The sequence below is a fragment of the Nematolebias whitei genome, chromosome 1, assembly GCF_014905685.2.
Source record: "Nematolebias whitei isolate Nwh7 chromosome 1, NemWhi1, whole genome shotgun sequence".
NCBI classification, from domain to species: Eukaryota; Metazoa; Chordata; class Actinopteri; order Cyprinodontiformes; family Rivulidae; genus Nematolebias; species Nematolebias whitei.
This window is the reverse complement of record NC_056498.1, coordinates 22,278,408-22,289,214: the sequence shown is the minus strand read 5'-3', so window position 1 is coordinate 22,289,214 and position 10,807 is coordinate 22,278,408. Positions and strand designations below refer to the sequence as shown.

General features: G+C 39.9%; 1 protein-coding gene across 1 annotated transcript; it reads left to right on the top strand.

Moving 5' to 3' along the window:
* Window positions 1-693: 693 nt before the first annotated feature.
* tex261 (testis expressed 261) lies at window positions 694-10,411 on the top strand. Its single transcript, XM_037683146.1, has 6 exons — window positions 694-763; window positions 7,242-7,321; window positions 7,432-7,585; window positions 7,720-7,787; window positions 7,869-7,971; window positions 10,128-10,411. The coding sequence occupies exons 1-6, from the start codon at window positions 694-696 to the stop codon at window positions 10,241-10,243; spliced, it is 591 nt and encodes a 196-aa protein (XP_037539074.1). The 3' UTR covers window positions 10,244-10,411.
* The last annotated feature ends 396 nt before the right edge of the window (window positions 10,412-10,807 follow it).

The following is a 10,807-nucleotide window of genomic DNA, read 5'->3' as shown; positions in this document are numbered from 1 at the left end:
ACAAACGAGACAAACAACCATTCACTCTCTCACTCACACCTAGAGACAATTTAGAGTTACCAATCAGCCTAACATGCATGTTTTTGGTCTGTGGGAGGATTACTTTTGGTCCCTTTGGCAGTGTGGGCAGGAGCCAATTCTTTCTGGAAAATTAAATCAGTATCTAGCTCGTCAGCAGAAGGAAGCAGGAAGTGCTCTCCTGGTAGATGCTGCGTTGACTGTGGACTTCAGAAGTGGACAACACCAGCAGATGACATAGACCAAAACCATCAGTGACTGTAGAAACTTTACACTGGACTTCAAGCAACATGGATTTTATATAAGATGTGAGGTGTTGGTTTGTATAAAGGTAAACTTGACAAAAAAAACCCAGCATTTATTATACAGCAGGAACTCCAATTTTAAGTCTGATTTTGAAAGTTGTGTGTTTTCTATTGTGCCTTAAAAAATACATCGACACGGCACACATGCCTTTTGGTTTAAAAAATGTTTTTTGACACGCTGCAATTCCCCTCCAAATCCAGGTGGCGCTACAATAAAAACAACACGGTGTTTTTCAGCAGCTGGGCCTTCTTTACGGCACTCCTCAGCTTGTACGGAAACACAGCGGAAGCTGCTTAAACCGTTAGCAGCCGGCTAGCTGATTTCTGTGTGGTTTTCTTCATTTTGTGTGTTGTAGCACATGCAAAAGAGATGTGGTTTATTTATTTACTGAGCTGGCTGTCGCTGGTCATCCAGATATCTTTCATAACACTAGCAATAGGTAAGTACAAGCTGAAAATGTGGACAGGTGCTAACTACGAGGCTCGCATTTCTGCTTGTTATGATATCGCGGTCAGCAGGTGAAAAAGTATGTCAGGTAAATGTCAGGTAAATGAACTCCGTTGCATAAAACTTAAACCTTTTTACTTGTACGGAGACAGGTTTCTGATCTTATTGTTAAGGTTTCTTTATTAGCTAAGCGTGTACCTTTTAATTTTCTCCGTCATGAGTTTGAGGCATCCTCTTAGTAATCAGTAATTAATCATTAACAAACGTTAAAAGTGTAAAAAGCTCGTAAAGATCAGCCAAAGTAACTCCAACCAGCAGAGTGAGGTGTAAAGGTTGCTGTAAAAGCTGCCTAATGTGAACTAACCTGTTTTTTTTTAATAGCCTAAATAAATATGTTTGTTTACAACTCAGCACGGTGGTTTAGTTGAAGATTTGCTGTGTTTGTCGATAAATACCATAAGACTATCGTAAACATTTTAAAGTTGGGAATCTTTCAGTCTTTGTTGCATGTTAGACACGTACCTGGCCACGTAGTAACTGCAGCAGCACCTGGCAGGCGTTAGTCACGCCCCTTTATATTTTTTATGTATTTTTTTTAAGTGTAAAAAGAAACAGGATCTAAGATATAAACTAAGATATATGCTAAACCTGGGGTCTGCCGCATGTGGCTCTTTGTACCTCTGCAGCGGCTCCAAAACGAACATAAAACTGAATTTTATTTAAATTATTGCTAACAATGAAAATAGTTTTAGCTGATTTTACGTAATGTTCAAATATGTGAAGGATAGTACAAATACAAGACCTAAAACATGCAGACTGCATCATGCTAGTAGTTTGTTAGCCACTTTAAGTCGACTTCCAGTCTCTCAGCGTGATCGTTCTCTCAAAACCACCAGAATGTTTTGGAATATCTTCGACAAGTTGCTGATAAGGAATATGGTAACTCTGATAACACTAAGAATAAAACACAAAAAACAAAGTAAACGAAAGTATTTATTTTCTTTCAAAAATGACTCTTTTTATCGCAAAGGTTGCAGACCCCTGTGCTAAACGAACGCAAAAAGGTACACTAAAAGATCTAAGATATACACTAGCCACTAATAGTGCAACACAATACACCGAACAGCAGCAGCACGAACATGAGTCTTTGTGGGTGGATGAATACGAATGAATGAATACAGCAGCATTAATCAGCAGCATGGATAATCAACAACACATAAACAATCAAAGTTGCATTACAGTGATTTTTAAGTTTGATTCAAAATTGATTACTTATTGTTAAAGTTGTAATGGGTTTTAATACAACTAGACTTATTTTCTTGTTCAAATGTGAAGTGTTGCAAAACTTTAAACTAGTTCACAAGTCACATGCAGATTAATCCCACTCCCCGCCCTCCTGGATGGTTACAATGATCTTTGTCATTTTTGACACATGCATGAAGGCATGAATGGATGTGAAAGTAACTGCATCAGATCCAGAGCAGCTTTGTGTATTCTACAAACTTGAGGCCTTCCTCTTTTGTTTAAAGTAGTTTTTCTTCTTTGACAAATACCGTATTTTCTGGACTATAAGTCACACTTATTTTCATAGTTTGACCAGTCCTGCAACTTAGTCTGAAGCGATTTTATATACGTTTTTTTTTCCTATTCATGACGTAATTTTTGACTGACTGACACGTTACATGTTCATTCATACTGACATGAACCAAAGAGTAAACATTATGAATTTGCAGCTGCGAGAGGGCCCTCTAGGCTTTTGACAACTATATGTTCTTCCTCTGCTGCTAACCCCCCCTCCCAAACATTCACTTAGAGATAACAGAAAAACTTAATATAAATTTCCCCCAAAAGTGATGTGGAGTGAGATCGGTGAATTTACCAGTAACTTGCTTGTTGGACTTGTTATGTTAATGAAACCTGTTCAGGATCCCAGGTTTGTTCTGTGTGTTATTGTTGGTTCAGATTAAACGTCTGTTCTTGCACTTTGTGAAATACACGTCTAAATAAATGCGACTTATACTCCGAAGCGACTTATATATAGTTTTTTCCTCTTCATGAGGCATTTTGTTACTGATGCGACCGGAGTGACTTATAGCCCAGAAAATATGGTATGGCTTCTTTCACGCCACTCTCAAACCATCATTTTTTTTTCTTGTCCAAAACAATCAAACAGAGCATCTCATGAAGTTTAAAGCTTTGTACCCCTCAACCTTTTAGTTTGACTTGAAAAAAGCATCATGTGGTGAGAAAATAAATGTATAAAACAAGAAAAGAAGCCCAGTTATCTTTAAAAAAAAAAGCTGTCTAGAATTATAAAAGTGTTTTTGTGATATTGAAATTGTAAAGAAAAAAGTTTGTCACAGAACAAGTCATTTTCCCCTTTTACAAAAAAGATGTTCGTAATTAAACCAGGTCGTTTGTATGACCAAAATTTGTCATAAATTTGACTCTGTTGTTAGAGCTGCTTGATTAGTGATTTGGTTTGGCTTCTATGTCGATGTTGATCTTTAATAACCTACTTCATAATAACTGCATTGTTTGATTTACACATGTTTCTTTGCTTCATATTAGAGCTAAGGTTTGATTCTCACCATCAGCTGACTGATCTGTCTTTAGTACCAAGAACAGAAAGTTATCAAATACTCAGCACTCGTAATTAAAATTTGACAATATGTTCTTGTTTAATTGTTCTTTAGCTTTCAGCATTATAACAATGAAAACTGTAAAGATGTGCAGAAACAGTTTGTGTATGTCTTGTGAAAGCTTTAGATTAATTTATCCTCTCCAAATGTTTATTAATGTAAAGTTATCAGCTCTATTCTTGATGATGCTAATAGTACTGATCAGGGGCCTCGTGTACAAAAGACTTGCATGGATTTCCTACTGAAACAAGGTGTCCTGTTAAATCAAGAAACGGCGTACGCACAAATCCAGATGTATGAAACCGTGTGCCTGAATCCAAGCGCACTTCCTTTGTACATTCCAATCAGTTGTGAGGGAAAACCCGACACGCCTGAATTTAAATTCACAAATATTTAAATCTGCCCTGCACCTGAGGAATCTCCTCTCTGCACTATGAAAAATGATGTCTACAAGCGGGGAAAAGAGGAACATTGGGGAATGTGAGTTGGAGACACTTCTAAATGAGGTAGAAGCTCGTAAACACATTGTGTTTGGCACCCTGTCCTCTGGGATCAGCACCACGTGCAAGAGGAGTGAGTTGGACAATGTGTGTAAATGCTGTGCGGTCAGAGCAACACACATTCACAGAAAATTAAGAAAAAATGGTCAGACATATTAGGACGAGTAAATGAATTGACTCACCAAGAAGCCACCCATTCCACGCCGTGCCGGCTTGCAGTCTGTTCCCAACCAGGCTGTTCATTAGAATGAATAGATCGTGCGTTGAACCAGGCCACCTCGCCACAATGTTGGTTATTTAATCGCATATAATTTGCACATTGATTGAATGAAAATGCTTCTTGTTAACATAAATGTATTCATCCTGTGATGGTGCTTTTATAGCAGTGTGTGCGCGCGGTCGATATCTCCGATTACATTAGGGAAACCTGCCGCCATTGCAAATTGAGCTTTAATGTCGGCCTGTTCAACTGCATTGTGGGGAAGTTGATATTCCTGGTTGACATACAGATAACTCCATCCCACACAGCTGGCATGGCTCGGCTCAGGGTCCGCTGGCACAGTCCTGTTTGATATGCCAGCTCCCTGTTGCTCCTAAACCCCAGTGTGCTCAGCAGCTGTATGTGTGCAGGCAGCGCACGGCTCCTCGCTGTGTTGCGCTCCAACACCAGCCGCAGCTCCAGCACAGTTCTAGAAGGATTTGCCATCGGAAGCCTAAAACGTCTGATGAGCCAGTCGGCAACGTGGGCCAGCAAATCCTCTCTGTCTCTAAATACATGCTCTGTTTATTTCATTAGTTGCTATATATCCTCTAATAAGGCTAAAACCGTTGTAGGTAAAGGTATTTTCTGCGCCACTTTGTGCATGTTTTTATATTCGCTCATCTAATTTCACACGCGTGGATATATTAATTGTTCGTCATGTGTGTCCAGTAATAGTTTTCACATCAACAACAACACACATGACCTGACTGAACACTGTTGGATTTTTACCTGGATTATTGAGCATGAACTTTGATGTTTTGACCCTCTGAAGTTTTGCGTTAACGAGGCCCATGTCTCAAAGTGTTTTATTTACACGAAAATGTATTTCTTCTCAGTGATTGAAAGAAACTGTTTTTGCAGAGATGTTTACCGTAATATTTTAGACTAAATATTGTAAATGGATTGTACTTATATAGCACCTTTCTATCTTATCAAGACACTCAAAGCGCTTTACACTATAAACTGTGCCCTCATTTACTCATCCACACGGCACTCTACTAGTTCTTTACAAAGCTAATTGAACAAATCATTCTAAAGAGACTAATCAGAGCTTTAGCACATTCACACACCGATGGGACACACGTCGCAGGCAATGAGGCTTTCAGTGTCTTGCCCAGGGACACTTCGGCGTCTGACTGCTGGTGGATTTGAACCCTCAACTCTTACATTGGAGGACGACGCTCTAACCACTCAGCCACAGCCGCCCAACAGAAATAGAAATGTCATGTGCAACAAAACTAAAAATAGAAGGGAATTTATTCAACAATGTGGAAATACAACATAACATAGCTAAACCTTATATTTTTAGAGTGGTAGTAATGACATAAAAAGTCATGTAAAAGTGATGCCACTTTAGTTTGTGTTACTATGAAATATATATATTTATTTTATTTTTTATTTATTTATTTTTTAAAAGGTTTGTCTCGTCATCAGTGTATGTAAACAAATAGTTGGATAAACAATGGCTCATAATGTTCTCAGAGGGATAATACGATCTACTGTTTTACTGAATTCGTGATGCTAATTATTTCTGTTGATTAATAATATGCACAATTTGAACATGGTACATACAGTAAGGAAAATAAGTATTTGAATACCCTCGACTTTGCAAGTTCTCCCACTTAGAAATCATGGAGGGGTCTGAAATTTTCATCTTAGGTGCATGTCCACTGTGAGAGACATAATTTAAAAAAATCCAGAAATCACCATGTATGATTTTTTTAAATAATTTATTTGTGTGTTACTGCTGCTAATAAGTATTTGAACACCTGTGAAAATTAATGTTAATATTTGGTACAGTAGTCTTTGTTTGCAGTTACAGAGGTCAAATGTTTCCTGTAGTTTTCACCAGGTGTGCACACACTGCAGCAGAGAGTTTGACACATTCCTCCACAGATCTTCTCTAGATCAGCCAGGTTTATGGGCTGTTGCTGAGAAACACGGAGTTTGAGCTCCCTCCAAATATTTTCTATTGGGTTTAGGTCTGGAGACTGGCTAGGCCACTTCAGAACTTTGATATGCTTCTTACGGAGCCACTCCTTGGTTCTCCTGGCTGCGTGCTTCAGGTCATTGTCATGTTGGAAGACCCAGCCACGACCCATCTTCAATGCTCTAACCGAGGGAAGGAGGTTGTTCCCCAACATCTCACAATACATCCCAGTCAGGCTCTCCTTAATACAGTGCAGTTACCCTGTCCCATGTGCAGAAAAACACCCCCAAAGCATGATGCTTCCACTCCCATGCTTCACAGTAGGGGTGGTGTTTTGGGGATGGTACTCATCATTCTTCGTCCTCCAAACACGGCGAGTGGAATTAAGACCACAAAGTTATATTTTGGTCTAATCTGACCACAGAACTTTCTCCCATGACTCCTCTGGATCATCCAAATGGTCATGGACAAACTTAGGACGGACCTGGGCGTGTGCTGATTTAAGCAGGGGAACCTTCCATGCCTTGCATGATTTTAAACTATGACGTCTTAGTGTATTACCCACAGTAACCATGGAAACAGTGGTGCCAGCTCTCTTCAGGTCATTGACCAGCTCCTCCCATGTAGTTCTGGACTGATTCCTCACCTTTCTTAGGATCATTGATACGCCACGAGGTGAGATCTTGCATGGAGCCCCAGTCCAAGGGAGATTGACAGTCACGTTTTGCTTCTTCCATTTTCTAATAATTGCTCCAACAGTTGATCTTTTTTCACCAAGCTGCTTGGCAACTGCCCCGTAGCCCTTTCCAGCCTTGTGAAGGTCTACAATGTTGTCTCTGGTGTCTTTGGACAGCTCTTTGGTCTTAGCCTTGTTACTAGTTGGAGTCTTACCGATTGTGTGGGGTGGACCGGTGTCTTTATGCAGCTAACAACCTCAAACAGGTGCTTCTAATTTAGAATAATACGTGGAGTGGAGGTGGTCGTTATAGAGGAGGACTAACAGGTCTTTGAGGGCCAGGATTGTTTCTGATTGGCAGGTGTTCAGATACTTATTTTCTTCACTGTAATAGGGACTTTTTGACAAAGTATTGTTCTTTTTTCTGTGTGATTGCTCATCGCTGTTCATCTTCACCCAGCTGCTGGTTTGTACTACTTGGCTGAACTAATAGAAGAGTACACAGTAGCCACCAGTCGAATAATAAAGTACATGATACTGGTGAGTAAATGCTCGTAGGACACATTTTTAAATTACATTGCAGGAAGATGTTCAGTTAGTTGAGAGCACTCATGTTGAGCTTCTATCTCACTATGTTTGAATGTCTCCAGTTCTCCACAGGTGTGCTGGCAGGTCTCTATGTTTTTGAAGGTTTTCCTCTCTTTATGGTGGGGGTCGGCCTCTTTACAAATCTGGTGTATTTTGGCCTCCTGCGAACATTTCCCTACATCCTCCTGAGCTCCCCAAACTTCATTCTCTCCTGTGGTACGTTCCACATAAACCACTTTTAATGTTGTATTTGTAAAACAGATGCTCTAAAAAAAAAGGTTAATATGCATATTTGTTATTGTCACTTATACATTACAGCTTTATTTATTTATTTTGTCTTTATATTGCAGGGTTGGTTGTGGTGAACCATTATATGGCCTTCCAGTACTTTGCACAAGAGTATTATCCGTTCTCAGAGGTAACTTCACCTCACATTTGTTGTTTTTCATCATGTTTGTCTTTGTTTAATCTTGTTACTTTTGTTTGTGACTGGTGTTAGGTGCTGGCGTACTTCACCATCTGCCTGTGGGTGATCCCGTTTGCCTTCTTTGTGTCACTATCTGCGGGAGAAAATGTACTTCCATCGACCATGCAGCAGGGAGGTAAGAGTCATAACAGACATCTGTTCCGCTTTCTGACAGGATGAGTAGGAGTTAAAAGGTTTGGTATGTTTAAATAATGAGGCTTTCAAATGCTGACGGCACTGGTTTGACTTCATATTCATCAACTTTACCAGGACGACTCTTTCTAGAAATACGGACTAGCACCATATTATGATTAGCTACCAGTTCAGCTAGCCCGGTCAGTAGAGTCAGACATTAGGGTGAATCCTATGTCCTGGTGTCAATCCTAATCTGAGATTTTGAGTGACTGCTTTGCTCTGGATTCAACCTACCAAAGAAATGGGTAAAATATTCCCTTACAAAATGAAACATCCCTTCAAAATGGTTGATAAAATTAATTCAGAATCTTTTTGCATAACTTGACAGGACATGGGTTTAATGGCATTCTAATATGCTGAGTAATGTTATCTATTTCGTAATACACATAAGCATAACATGCTGTATTTGTAACACTTGTAAAGATTGACCATGTTACCAAATTTGCATATTGGAAGAACACTAACGTAGAATCAAACGCATACAATATTTATAATGAAGAAAATAATTTGATTAGTTTCCTTTCCAGTGTAACACTGAGCCAGAAAGCCCTTTTACTTTACCCTGCTATAATATTACCAGGGTTAGGTCCACCTGAACCTTGGTGAATGTGCAAAATGTACATGCTAAATGTACCATATTTATATAGCGCCTTTCTACCCAGCCAGGATACTTGAAGCACTTTACAACACAATCTTTGCATCTATTAACTCACCCATACAGCACTCTGCTACATCTCTACAAAGCTAGTCTGATTAAACCTTTCTATAGAGACTAATGAGTGCTTTGGATCAAATTCATTAACTGATGGGACACGCATCGAAGGCATTAAGGGGTTCAGGGACACATTGTGACTACAAATTGGTGGAATTAAACTCCCAACTCTCTTATTGGAGGAGGACTGCTCTCACTCAGCCACAGCTCATCCAGAGTGTAGGGGTAAGGATGAAGGCCATTTCTTAGCATTATTCTTAACCCATGACCCTTATTTTGAAGTTGTGAAGACTAGCTGTTAACTTTGCAACTTGGGATACAGTAGTCCCTCGGTCATCGCGGGGGTTACATGCCCCCCGGCGATAGGTGAAAAACGGGATGTAGGAACTCTATATATTTATTTTAGTATTTATATGTATTTTAAGGCTTTATAAACCCTTCCCACACACTTGCAATGTTCTAAACTCTTAAACCTACGTCATTTTAACACGTACTGTACAGTACTACAAAATTTTACTCACCAGCTCTGCAGACCAGCAGCTTGGTTCCGGTCCGGCTCGGTTCTGGTCCGGCAGACATACCCTGCAGTGACGAAGTCCACCACCCCGTCCAAATTGATGTGCACGTGGATAGTTGAGCTTCAGGAAGCTTCAGGATTATTGTTACTTGCCTGCCAGTTCTGTGAGCTTCATATAAAGCGTAGATTTGGGTTGCAAAACGTTCCCTCCATTTTGGCACTGTTGGCTTCTGGGTAGTGTTATTTCTTTTGACTGGCCTTACAGTATAGGCTTATTGAAAGAAAACTAGAAAATGGCGGCACCTGTCCAAAGTATTTTTTCATTAACTTGTTATTCCGTACCATCCCATTCACGTAATATTAAAGTTGACAATCGTTGAAAAAACGTGAAAGAGCAAGTCCACGAAAGTCGAACCGCACAGTAGCAAGGGACTACTGTACTCCTTCAAGACGTCAGTACTCCACCTTCACCTTGGGGCTGCAGTGGCTGACTGGTAAGAGCAGTCATCCTTCAGTGCTAGAGTTGGGGTTCGATTCCACCAGCAGTAACATGCCCAAGTGTCTCTGGGCAAGACACTGAGCCCCTTATTGCCTCTGATGTGTGTCCCATCAGTGTATGAATGTGATAAAACACTGATTATTATTTGTATAGATCTAGTAGAGTTCTGTATGAATGGGTAAATGAGGGCACAGATTGTAAAGAGCTTTGAGTATCTGGATAAGATAGAAAGGGTCTATACAAGTACAGTCCATTTACCATTTACTTCACTTTCTGCAACATCAGTGCAGCATGAAATTTACTTTAAGACTTCAGATCATTGCAATGTCAAACTGATGACAGATTTCTTTCTCTCCTTTTTTTTTTTAGATGATGTGGTGTCTAATTATTTCACCAAGGGCAAACGGGGCAAGAGGTCTGGGATCCTCCTTGTGTTCTCTTTCCTGAAGGAGGCAGTACTGCCCAGCCGACAGAAAATGTACTAAGGAGCTCAGACTTGGGGTGCAGCCTCGGGGGCTAGGGATGAGTGAGTGTCATGTGGGTAAAGAACACGGGGACGCAGGAAGAACAGTAGACATTGTCGATGGAACAAAAGGAGGAGAAAAAGAGCCCCTAAAAGGATGGACCAATAAACTTCCTGCTTCACGAGCAGACCAGTTTACACATGTTCAGCTTTGTGTTTGGACTGATTGCCAACAACACCTACTGGAGAACTCTTAGTGAGGGTCTTGTCTGTAGCTCAACACTTTTTGTAATATTATGTTGACTTCATTTCTTTTTAAGTTTTAGTGTAGAAATATTTGGAACAAGTGTTAAACAAAAATAGACAGTTTTGGCTCGGGCAGATACATCATGATCAGCTTTGTTGTTGAGAAGGAATCTTATTTGTATGTTTATTTGAATTATTTTACAAGGTAACATTCAAACTACATAAGGAAGATGTCCATAAACCTATAAGCATTCTGTTCTGATGAATAGAATTGGTTGAAAAATGCTAAATGAACAGCAACAACTGCAAGTCGGCTGCAAACCAGTATGCAGACAACTCC

What these genes read in the sequence shown, in the direction of transcription:
- tex261 (XM_037683146.1), top strand. Translation starts at nt 694, where the DNA reads ATGTGGTTTATTTATTTACTGAGCTGGCTGTCGCTGGTCATCCAGATA. An exon ending in TTTCATAACACTAGCAATAG is followed by an intron (nt 764 to 7,241) that starts GTAAGTACAAGC and finishes ATCTTCACCCAG; the next exon opens with CTGCTGGTTTGTACTACTTG. An exon ending in AGTATTATCCGTTCTCAGAG is followed by an intron (nt 7,788 to 7,868) that starts GTAACTTCACCT and finishes GACTGGTGTTAG; the next exon opens with GTGCTGGCGTACTTCACCAT.